At 36.7% G+C, this 12,498-nt stretch overlaps 1 protein-coding gene across 18 annotated transcripts in view; it reads left to right on the plus strand.

The window, feature by feature from the left end:
- Window positions 1-12,498, plus strand: part of HDAC9 (histone deacetylase 9) — a 996,855-nt gene that overhangs the window by 604,332 nt on the left and 380,025 nt on the right. For 13 of the 18 annotated variants that reach the window (XM_037836851.1, XM_037836858.1, XM_037836849.1 and 10 more), the window contains one exon: window positions 9,863-10,126. The exons of 1 other annotated variant lie outside the window; for it this stretch is intronic. In XM_037836851.1, the coding sequence (XP_037692779.1) occupies window positions 9,863-10,126 (264 nt within the window). Of the gene's footprint in view, window positions 1-9,862; window positions 12,485-12,498 lie in introns of those variants that run through there. 4 more of the 18 variants (XM_037836862.1, XM_037836865.1, XM_037836864.1 and 1 more) reach the window with 1 other exon arrangement.

The following is a 12,498-nucleotide window of genomic DNA, read 5'->3' on the forward strand; positions in this document are numbered from 1 at the left end:
TCCCCCACCTTTCCACTCATCCATCCACAAACTAGACAAAGGGGAGTGTGATCCCCATGGCCCCCCCAATCCCACTGTCCCCCCTCATAAGCCACATTTTTATACAATCGTCTTCAAGATTCATGGGTTCTGGGTTGTAGTTTGATAGTTCCAGGTATCTACCACCAGCTACCCCAATTCATTAGAACCTAAAAAGGGTTGTCTATATTGTGCGTAAGAGTGCCCACCAGAGTGACCTCTCGGCTCCTTTTGGAATCTCTGTGCCACTGAAGCTTATTTCATTTCCTTTCACATCCTCCTTTTGGTCAAGTAGATGTTCTCCATCCCACGATGCCGGGTCTGCATTCTTCCCCAGGAGTCATATTCCACGTTGCCAGGGAGATTCACTCCCCTGGATGTCTGATCCCACGTACGGGGGAGGGCAGTGATTTCACCTTTCAAGTTGGCTTAGCTAGAGAGAGAGGGCCACATCTGAGCAACAGAGAGGCACTCAGGAGGAGGCTCTTAGGCACAATTATAGGGAGGCCTAGCTTCTCCTTTGCAGCAACAGTCTTCCCAAGGGCAAATTCCATGGTAGAGGGCTCAATCCATCAAACCACCAGTCCCCTATGTCTGTGGGCATGTTAGCAACCATCGAGGTAGGGCAGGCCAATACCCCAGCATTCTCCACCAGCTCCTCAAGGGGGCTGTACATATTTTTTTCCTTGTTTTTTTTTTTTTTTTAACTTTTTTTTTCCTAAATCAACTGTATGAAAACTAAAAAAATTAAAAAAAACATACAATAAAAGAACATTTCAAAGAGACCATAACAAGGGAGTAAGAAAAAGACAACTAACCTAAGATAACTAGTTTACTTCCAACATGTTCCTACTCTACCCCAAGAAAGTAACCTAATATAGCAACATTTCTGTGAACTTGTTCCTACTATACCCATCAGAAATTAACAGACCATAGTCATTCCTGGGCATTCCCAGAACATTAAATTTACCCACTATAGCTTATCTGTTCTTCTTGGATTATTGTTCCCCCTTCCTTAATTGCTCTCTATTGCTAGTTCCCCTACATTCTACATTATAAACCATTTGTTTTACATTTTTCAAAGTTCACATTAGTGGTAGCATATAATTTTTCTCTTTTTGTGCCTGGCTTATTTCGCTCAGCATTATGTCTTCAAGATTTATCCATGTTGTCATATGTTTCACGACATTGTTCCTTCTTACTGCCACGTCGTATTCCATCGTGTGTATATACACATTTTCTTTATCCACTCATCTGTTGAAGGACATTTGGGTTGTTTCCATCTCTTGGCAATTGTGAATAATTAAGCAGTGTTTTTAATTTGCTGTGTACACGTCCTTTACATACTTGATTAAATTTATTCCTATGTATTAACTTTTAGTTGCTATTGAAAATGGAATTTTCTTCTTGATTTCCTCCTCCAATTGCTCATTATAGTTTATAGAAACACTACTAATTTTCCTGTTAATCTTGTAACCTGCCACTTTGCTGAACTCACTTATTAACTTTAGCAACTTTGTTGTAGATTTTTCAGGGCTTTTTATATATAGGATTATGTCATCTGCAAATAGTGAATGTTTGACTTCTTCCTTTCCAATTCAGATGCCTTTTATTTCTTTTTCTTGCCTAACTGCTCTAGCTAAGAACTCCTGCCTCAATGTTGAATAACCATGGTGAGAGTGGGCATCCTTGCTTTTTCCAAATCTGAGAGAGAAAGCTTTCAGTCTCTAACCATTGAATACGATGTTAGCTGTGGGTTTTTTATACATGCCTTTAATCATGTTGAGAAAGTTTCTTTCTATTCCTATACTTTCAAGTGTTTTTATTAAGGAGGTATACTGGGTTTTGTCAACTGCATTTTCTGCATCATTCAAGACGATCATGTGTTTTCCCCCCCTTTGATTTGTTAATGTGTTGTATTACATTAATTGATAGTCCTTGCATACCTGGGATAATACACACTAGATCGTATTGTATAATTCCTTAAAGTGCTGTGGATTCAATTTGCAAGTAATTTGTTGAAGATTTTTGCTTATCTATATTAATTAGAGAAATTGGTCTATAATTTTATTCTCTTGTAGTATCTTTGTCTGGCTTTGGTATTAGGGTGATGTTGGCTTCATAGAATGAGTTAGGTAGCTTTCCCTCCTCTTCAGCTTTTTTAAAGAGTTTGAACAGGATTGGTACTAATTATTTCTTGAATGCTTGGTAGACATACACATGTGACACCATCTGGTCCTGGACTTTTCTGTTTTGGGAGGTTTTTGATGACTGATTCAGTCTCTTTACTTATGATTGGTTTGTTGAGGTCTTCTGTTTCTTCTTGAGTCAAGTTGGTTGCTCATGCTATTCTAGAAAGTTGTCTGTTTCATCTAAATTATCTAGTTTGTTGGCCTACAGTTATTCATAGCCGTTGTTCATGTTATAATCCTTTTTTTTCTGTGAGGTTACTAGTAATGCCCCCCTCTCATTTCTGATTTTATTTATTTGAATTTTCTTTTTTCTTCATCAGTCTAACTAAGGGGTTATTAATTTTATTGATCCTCTCAAAGAACCAACTTTCAGCTGTGTTAAATCTCTATTGTTTTTCTTATTCTCAATTTCATTTGTTTCTGCTCTGATCTTTGTTGTTTATTTTCTTCTGCTTGCTTTAGGATTAATTTCTTGTTTGATCTTTGATTTTAGCTGTTTCTTCTTTTTTAATGTAGGTGTTTATGGCTATAAATTTCCTTCTCAGGATTGCTTTCACTACATCCCATAAATTTTGATACGTTGTGTTCTTGTTTCCATTTATCTCAAGATATTTACTAATTTCTCTTGCAGTTTCTTCTTTGACCCACAGATTGTTTAAGAGTGTGCTGTTTAACCTCCATATATTTGTTAAGTATCCAATTCTCTGTCTGTTACTAATTTCTGGCTTAATTCTATTACGGTAAGAGAAAGTTCTCTGTGTAATTTCAATATTTTTAAATTCTTTGAGTCTTGTTTTGTGGCCCAACATGTGATCTATCCTGGAGAGTGAGCCATGAGCACTTGAGAAGAATGTATGTTATGCTGTTTTGGGGTATAATGTTCTATATATGTCTGATAGGTCTAGTTCATTTATTATATTGTTCAAGTTGTCTGTTTCCTTATTGGTCCTCTTCTAGGTGTTCTGTCTATTGATGAGAGTGGTGTATTGAACTCTCAGACTGTTACTGTGGATACATATATTCTTCCCTTCAGTTTGGACATTGACTGCCTCATGTATTTTGGGGCATCCTGGTTAGGTGAATATTTATGATTGTTACTTATTCTTGGTGGATTTCTCCTTTTATTAATATATAGTGTCCTTCTTGTCTCTTACAACAGTTTTGCATGTAAAGTTATTTTGTCCAATATTAGTATACCTAACTTAGCCCTCTTTTGGTTACTGTTTACACTGAATATCTTTTTCCTTTACACTGAATATCTTCTTCCAACCTTTTGCTTTCAACTGATTTTTGTCCTTGGGTCTAAGGTGAGTCTCTGGAAGAGAGCAAAAAAATGGATCACACTATTTTATCCATTCTGCCAGTATTTGTTTTTTTTATTGTGGAGTTTATGCCATTAACATTCAGTGTTATTACTGTAAAGGCAATACTTAACTTCCTTTTTATCCTTTAGTTTTCATATGTCATGTTATTTTTGCCTCTCTTTTTAACCTTTTAGTTACCCTTGCTTATAATCTTAATTTCTACACTCTCCTCCAAACCTTTCTCTTGTCTTTTCCATTCATCCTGCAGAACTCCCTTTAGTATTTCTTATAGGGCTCGTCTCTTTTTGACAAATTCTCAGTTTCTGTTTATCTGTGACTACTTTAACCCTCATTTTTGAAGGACAGTTTTTCTGTATAAAGAATTCTTGGCTGCAGATTTTTCTCTTTTAGTACCTTAAATATATCATGCCACTGCCATCTTACCTCCATAAAAAATTAGCATTTATTCTTATTGCAGTTCCCTTCTATGTGATGAATCACTTTTCTCTTGCTGTTTTCTGGATTCTCTCTTTGTCTTTGGCATTTGACTTTCTTTAGTATGTGTCTTGGAGTAGGTCTTTTAGGATTTATTCTGTTTGGAGTACATTGCACTTATATGGGTATATTTATGTCTTTCATAAGAGTTGGAAAATTTCCAGCCATTATGTCCTCAGATATTCTGTGTGCCCCATTTCCCTGCTGTTCTCCTTCTGGGACACCCATGACACATATGTTTCTGTGCTTCTTAGTGTCATTCAATATCCTGGGATCCTGCTCAATTTTTTCCATTCTTTTTTCTTTTCTTCTGTTTGTGAGATTTCAATTGTCCTGTCTTCTAATTCACTGATTCTTTCTTCTCCCTGTTCACATCTTCTGCTGTATGCTTCTGGTGTATTTTTAAATGTCTTCTTTTGTTCCTTGCATTCACATAAGTTCTGTTTTGCTTATTTTACTTTCAAATTCTTTATGTTCGTACCATGTGTTCATAATACCCTTTATCTCTTTAGCCATATTTCACTTAAACACCTTGAATTTATTTAGGATATTTTTTGAATATCTTTGATTAGTTATTCCAAATTCTATGTCTCCTCCAAAGTTTTAATTCATTCCATTTAATGAGCCATGTCTTCCTGTTTTTTAATATTGCTTGTAATTTTTTGCTGATATCTAGGCATCTGATGATTTTGATGGTTTTATTCTGGTTTATGCAGTACAGTTTTTAAGATTGTACTGTTTATGCAATTGTTTCACCCCCAGGAGAAAGTTTCCTTTCCTCTTTTCCTTTTCTGAGAATCTTGATGTGTTTTGATTGTTTTTGTTTTGCCCCTATAGTTGTTGTTGTTAACTGTCCTTTCATTGCCACTAGCTGCTTTTGCCTGGAGGGTGACTTCTGGGAGAAGGTTCACCCAGAGAGGACTTCCCAAATCAGTATTTCCTGGCCAAAAGGGGGTACAGAACAGTTCCAAAATGTCCTGAGGAGAAGGTCAGGAGGGTCCTTAATGACTCCCCTAAGCTTTCCTGGCCTTCCCAGTAAATAGTGCTCTTCAGCAAACTTTCCCCATCAACCCTGAGGAGGCCTGTTTCTTTGAACTTCCACCCCCTTTATTTACCCTTATTTCAATCCAATTGCCTGTAGTCCCTGTATGGCGTGAGTTAAAACCACAGCTCAAAGCTGGGACCCAGTGATCTCACTTTGCCAATCAAAAACCTTGATAAGTACTCAGTTGTGCCACTTCCCCCTCCCCATTTTGGGGGAAGAGGGCCTCCATGTCCCTCTCCTCAACAGCAGCCAGCCAGAAACCAGACCCAAGGCTGATAGCCTCGAGAGTTGGGGTTGGACACTGGCAGTCGCCACTGAGCGCTTTACTCACAGTTCTTTATGGTGGTTTCTCAGCGTCTTCATCCTAGTCTTTCCTGGGTGCTATACAATGCTCCTCTGGCCCCAGGAGCCCGAGAAGAGTTGTTTCATGCTTTCTGCCTGTCCTCTAGCTGTTTTTGGAGGAGGATTGAGAACTGCAAGTCCCTACTCCACCACGGTTTCTGGAAGTCCTTCCCCCTTACCCAGTTTTATCTTATTTATTTTTCTAAAATGTTTCTTCCACACTTAAACCTATAAATATCCTACTTAAATAGCCATTGGATTTGGTATCTGTGCAGTCGCTAATCTTGACAAGAGAGATTTTTGTCAAAGAGCGATGATGAATGCTTGGCACAGAATCTAAAGAGAATGGGAGAAGAGAAATGAAGATAGTGACGAAGGATAACTCAAGGAGTTTTACTGTGAAGGTGACCAGCGTAAAGGTGGGTGTGGGTGGGAGGGAGGTCAAGGGAGTAACAGATGATATTACTGAAAAGGTACAAAGCAGAATATTCCATCAGAGAGGAAAAATATATGATGTAGGACAGAGTAGATAATTGCAGGAGAGGATGGGATCCAGGGTATAAGCAGGCAAGTTGACCATTGAAGTACAGACATTTCATCTGTTGTAACAGGAGGAAGGGTGAAGGGGACAGCTTGGTAAATAGGGTGGTGGCAGGATGTTCAGTTCCTCTTCAGATGCTTCTATTTTTCAATTAAATATGTAGCAAAGTCATAAGTGGAGAGTGAGGAGGAGGCAGAATATGAAAGGATTTAGGGGAGAGTAAAAGGTATGAAATAGTCATTGAGAATTAGCTAGAGAAATGTAGTGGGATTGCCAGGCAGCACTGAGAGCCCATTTGAAGGTTATAATCATGAATTTAAAGATAGACAGCCAGTATGACTGTAACTTGCTTGTTTGTTACATTCAGCTTCTTAGGTTTGGCAGAAATTTAGTATTAAACAAAGTCAGAAGTTTTACCTGTCCAGTAAAATCCAGATTTAAATGGGCAGAGGAGTTGAAGGCCTATGCAAGGGAGTGGTCTTTAATGATGGGCTCTGGAACCTAGTCCAGCAAGGAGGGGAGTGAGGAACTGAGAGGGGCTTTGGGCAGTGAGAATATGGTAGGTTCAGATGGTTGGAGGACCACAGCTAGAGTGGAGGCCGTGGTAGGGTTCAGAAACTCTTGGGTATGAGTGAGAAGAAAAGAGTGATGTTTGAAAGTGAGATCTAGGTTATCAATAAAAACCAAGTCAAGGGTTTGATTCTGATGTTGGAAGCTGAGTTAGAGTGGAAGATAAGATTATTGGAGGTTAGGAGGTCAAGGAACTTAGAGGTAGGCCATTTTGAAAGTGGAAATAGAGGGAAGATGAACAGGAACAGAAAAGCCTTTTTACTTAGCAGGTGGTGTTTGTAGTTTCTTCTTGGTTATTGAATACTCCCTGTACTGTCAAGCATATAGAAGCCCTCTAAGGTGTAAAGTCAACCACCAGAGTAGGGACTCCAGACACTGCATTTCCTGGACACTGGCCATGTGCTCTCTGGCTGACCTTTCATGCCTAGCCCTCAGCTCCTGTCCTCTGGCCATTGCACCATGCAGTTGTTTTTTCTGTGCTGCTGTCCTCACAGAGGCTCCTGGGTACAGGATCTTTTGAATTCCTCTCTGTGGTGTCTGCTTGACTCACAAGTGTCCTTGGCCCACTGGTTCAGATAAGCAAGCTCCCATTAACTTGCTTCCTACTTGAGCTCTGGTAATGTGAGAAGAGTTTCTTCTTCTTAGTGAGCATCCATCCAGAAGATGAATTCTCAGCAGACCCCTTGAAAATAGTCTTTCTGATGGACTCTTGGAGCTTCCCTCACCTAGCTAATCTCTTCTCAGATAAATCTCTTCTCCCAACAAGATCCCCTTGCCTGCATTTGTAAGTGGTCTAAAGCTGAGTGGTAGACGTAAGGGTTGCCTAATCAACAGGACTGAAGGTCTCTTTCTCTAGACCATGTGAGTGTTTGACACCCAAAATTATTCTCTCTGGCATGCTGGCCAAAAACTCAGACAACATACAACTTTTCATTTAAAAGCCCGTTTGTTTTCTATGGTGTTGGTGTGTTGAGCCTGTTCTTTCGCTAACAGAGATGCTAAAAAGGATGCTAAAATTGTTTAGTCAAAAGCTCAGGATAATTATATTGACCCTTTTCTCCATAATCTCTGCAGTGTGGCAAGTATTACATTTTTAAGACAGGAAGATCTGATTAGCATCTGTAATTGGTAAATAAGTCCTGCAAATAGCTATCTAAAAATTACTTAAAGACATTTCCAGTGTGCTGTGATGAAGGGTCACCCTATGCTTCCCAGGAACAGTAGAAGTTAGCTTATAGGCACAAAGAAAATGAATATTTAAATTTGTTTTCTCTATTGTGATAAGTGTTTTGACAGATATATGTTCCCTTAGCTTAATCATGTCTGACTTAGGTTTAGGGAGATGTTTAGGTCTTATGTGTAAATCATCCTGTGATATATTTTATTTTTCTAGATTTTCATTCTCTACCCAAATAAGTTATAAACTGTGTCACCCTCTCCAATGTCACACTCCAGCATTCTTCCCCTTACTTCCTGTCCTCAAATACCAGTGGCCTTCTTTTTGTTGCTCAGATGCACTTGGTTCTTTTCCAGTCCAGGTCTCCACACACTGTGCCTTCTTCCAGGAATGCTTTCCACCCTTATGTCCACTTCTGCCCACACCTCTCTCACACATCCACCTAACTCATTTTCATCTTGCAGGATTCATGTCTCAGTCTAAACACATCACATCCTCAATAAAACCTCCCTTAACATTTCCTATTCTTAAGCCTGGGACTTCTATAACACTCTGTGTTTCTTCCTTTGAAACATTCACTGTACCTGAAAATAAGAAAGTTTATTTATGTATTTTATGCCTTTCTAACACACTAAACTATAAGTTCCATGAAAGCAAGGCAATGGCTATTTCCCCAATGCTTCACTTACTATCTTAAACATAGTTGGCACTCAGTGAATATTTGTTGAACAAATTAATGAAAACTCCTGCTAATTTTACCTACACTGCAGTTAAAGGTTATCGATGGCTTTGTTAGCATTTGCAGGGCTATTTGATGTGTGAATTGAAAGAGAGTCCATAAGTCTAAAGACATTAGGGTGTCCTTGTAAGATTGAGTACCAGGTATTCAAACTTTAAAGCATGTGTTTAATTTTAAGAATCTAGTCAGGTGAGAGTGGGAGGTAAACCTGTAGTTTACGTTGAAAGATCTATATTCATAACTTTAGTGGTGGTGTTTGTAAATGTACTGCTAGTTTTGTCAATTGGCATGTTGCTTAGATAGACACTGACTCAGCAGAAAATTCTAACTGCTCTTCAAAACACAGTTCAAGGGCTGTAGATGATCAGTCAATAGTGCAATTGTCAAATAAAAGATCTATGTGAGATGAAGTTGTCTTGACAATTTTTCCCAGTGTCATATATTGGGTTTTGTACTATGGTAATTTGCTGTTTAAGTTAGGTATACTGTCAGTCACTTTTTAAAAAAAATTTTTTTTATTGTGAAATATAACTTGTATGCAGAAAAGTGATAACTTTCAAAGTATGATTTAACAAGTAGAGAGCAAATTTCAAAGAATGTTATGGGTTACAGTTCCACAATGTCAGTTATTTCCTTATTGTGAAATATAACTGTATACAGAAAGGTGTCAGTCATCTTTTTAATCATTAAAAATTAGTTCATGCACATCTGATGATAAAGTATTATTTAATTAAAAAATAAGTAAAAGGTCTAAATAATGATTTTTCAAATTAAAAGATAATTTTCTATTTCCTTCCTATTTGATTTCCATGTGGGTATATTTATAAAACATTTTTAGTATTGTAAAATTTTTTTAAAATCCTGTACCTTTCTAAAGTGGCAGTATTTCTGGGAGTTACAAGTGAATATAAGAAAGTGCTTTATCATTGACTTCATAGATATAAGAAAATTAGATAAACAAGAAGGACTATCAGCATTTGTGCTCTCGCTTTTGTGGTGATTAACCTTCATTGAGAAATGAGATTGAGGAAGTTTTTCATTACAACCTTTAATCTTTTGGGGAAAGTATTATTCCCAGGTTTATTTGTATTAAATTTACTCAGTAAAACCTGTTCTTATGAAAGTTTCATGGTTTCTAAGGAAAAAGTTCATTATTTACTTTTCCTCCCATTTTCTAAGAGCATTAAAAAAAATCCATTAAAAAACCATTAAAGACCTAATCCTTGCCTACCACACCAATACTGAATAGAAATGATGAGACATCTTCAGATTTAGCATTACTGAGGAACCTTGTTGCAGTCAAGTTCTTTCTGAAATTGACATTTAGTGATTAGAAATCAGATTGTATGGAAGTAAGTCATTAGAAATCAAAGTGTATTTTGCTTCTCTGTTACCACCAAGATCTATTGAATTTTGAACCCCTGAACACTCTCTTCTAGCTGCTTTCGAAATCTATTGAACAACTGAAGCAACCAGGCAGTCACCTCGAGGAAGCAGAGGAAGAGCTTCAGGGGGACCAGGCGATGCAGGAAGACAGAGCGCCCTCTAGTGGCAACAGCACTAGGAGCGACAGCAGTGCTTGTGTGGATGACACACTGGGACAAGTTGGGGCTGTGAAGGTCAAAGAGGAACCAGTGGACAGTGATGAAGATGCTCAGATCCAGGAAATGGAATCTGGGGAGCAGGCTGCTTTTATGCAACAGGTAATAGGCAAAGATTTAGCTCCAGGATTTGTAATTAAAGTCATTATCTGAACATAAAATGCATTGCAGGTTTTGGTAAATGGATGTCATTTCCTATCAGATTATAGCTCTGGATGATTTGCTTTTAGTGTTTAAGGCATCTTAGACAGATATATGTATACATCTATATAGAGATCTCTTTATACATACAGATCTCTGCGTAGATGTCAAGGTTTCATCGAAACGCGACTGGCAAGCAAATACTTGTTACACTAAAATTATGCGACATAAGTATACAAGTGATGAATAGGCTTTATATTGTTCCAACACCTGTCATACCAATTACTTCTAAGGAAAATGAGCTCACTGTTGGTTTTAGTTTATTTGTTGAGATCAGCCACTGCTGGACATAGTTTCCCAGTCTGATCAATGAAGCATTCTATTAGTTCTTGATTTTTTTGGACATGCCGAGTGCAATTTTCATATCACTGTACATATTGTATCATAACACAGTCTTGAACACTGTTAAAGGTAGTCTGCCCTTCCTTCCTCTCTCTTTTTTCTTTGGTAGAAATGTACTGATTAAAATGCCAGTAGCCGTAGGTTTGGGTATAGATTGCAACTGCAAATACTAGGAAAAGAGGTGATTTTAAATTTCTACATGCAAATTGCAGAACTATTTTAAATATTCTATTATGTCTCAGGTTGCACTGCTCGTTTTACTTTAATCTTGTGTTATTTGATGACACTGTTTATTGAAAAAAAATCAAATGAAGCAGATGCAAATGTTGACAAGAAATAGTGTACAGTTCTGTGGTCCAATCAGATACTATAGTGTATCTACAATTGCAGAAAACATACTCAAGTATGATTATTTTCTGATATTAAGTAAAAAATCACTTTTAAAGAAGAAGATCTGTCACATTTACGATCATTATCACTAGGATCTCTTAAGTATAATTCTGTAAAGACACAGCATATAACATAATATTTTGGCAAATAAAAAATTAGGGAAGTTAGGTTAAACAAAAGAATCTACTTGTACATAATGCACCTTCATAAGGACTATGTCCTTTGATGTTATGAAATTCAAACAACTTTAAAGGCAACTGAAGACAATGTTTATTTTAGTCAATTCTTTGTCAGGTTCCTGCTGTTCTACAGAAAAGTGATTTTGTGAGGCTAAACAGGAAATGCCTTGTGGAAACAGGAAGTCCAAATGATTCATGAACTGAGGAATGTAGGGGAAAAAAAAAGCTGAGGATAGTGTTTTACTCTTTCTGTTTTTAAAGGGCACTCTATGAATTGATTTATTGTCTAAGAAAATAACACCACAAGTAGGGAAATTGTTAAGGAAGCTTTTCACTGAAACATTTCCTTCATATTCCCTTTTGATATTTTTACCTTGTTTTATAGGTTTACTTTTGTTAAGCTAGTTAAAGGTTCATTGTATTAAGACCCCTTTAATATGGGTAATCCAAATTGACCTAGAATCTTTGTGAGTTTTTTTCTATTAAAATATTTATATTTCTAAATCTGAGGTATTTTAAGGTACAGTATCCTGTTTCAAAGGAGATAGAGTGGTTTTGCCAAATGTAGACATTATTCAACTGTATGTTATTGGCACGTGTTGTTTACATTTTGCTGCAACTTTAAAAAATATTTCTTAAAAATGTGACTGCTAAAGATACATTATCCTTTTTTAAAAAGACTCCATTCAAATTAAGTTAACATAATTAGAAGCTTAAAAGTTTAAAACTTTTCCATATAATGAACGTCCTTCTGATAATTTGACTAATAGCTGTAATAGGCATCACTCCCTATCACCAATATATTTTGGTTAATATATTCCTTCAAATTAAAATGACTTATTTGTCAATTGCATTAATAATATGGCATCCCTAAGATAAAATTGTATCTTTTTCCATATTATAAATATTCGTTTTTCTTCAGTCTTTTTTCAATCTCATAAAAAAGGGATAGTGCATCTTTTAAAATACATTTTATTTGGGGAGGAACATGTGGCTGAGCAGACTTTTGTACAATATTACTTAAAAGATATGTAATCACACACAAAACTATTTTTTATAATGTCATTGGAGAGAGCTTCATCAGTGGAGTTGGTGGACTTTAATTGTTGAATTTGAGTCTTTGACTTTAAAGAAACTACCTGGAACCAGTGGAAAGGAAAGCTGGACTTAATCTTAGATCTAATTGATAAATGTCTCTTACTTTTAAAATCTACTGTATTTATTATAATTTGCACCCTTGAAGGTGATCTCTTGTTTTGTGTTGTAAATATATTGTTTGTATGTTTCCTTTCTTGCCTTCTGTTATAACAAGTCTCTTCCTTTCTCAAATAAAGTTTTTTTTAAAAGATCCCCTTTCATACA

This window comes from Choloepus didactylus, chromosome 5 (assembly GCF_015220235.1).
Source record: "Choloepus didactylus isolate mChoDid1 chromosome 5, mChoDid1.pri, whole genome shotgun sequence".
Classification (NCBI taxonomy): domain Eukaryota; kingdom Metazoa; phylum Chordata; class Mammalia; order Pilosa; family Megalonychidae; genus Choloepus; species Choloepus didactylus.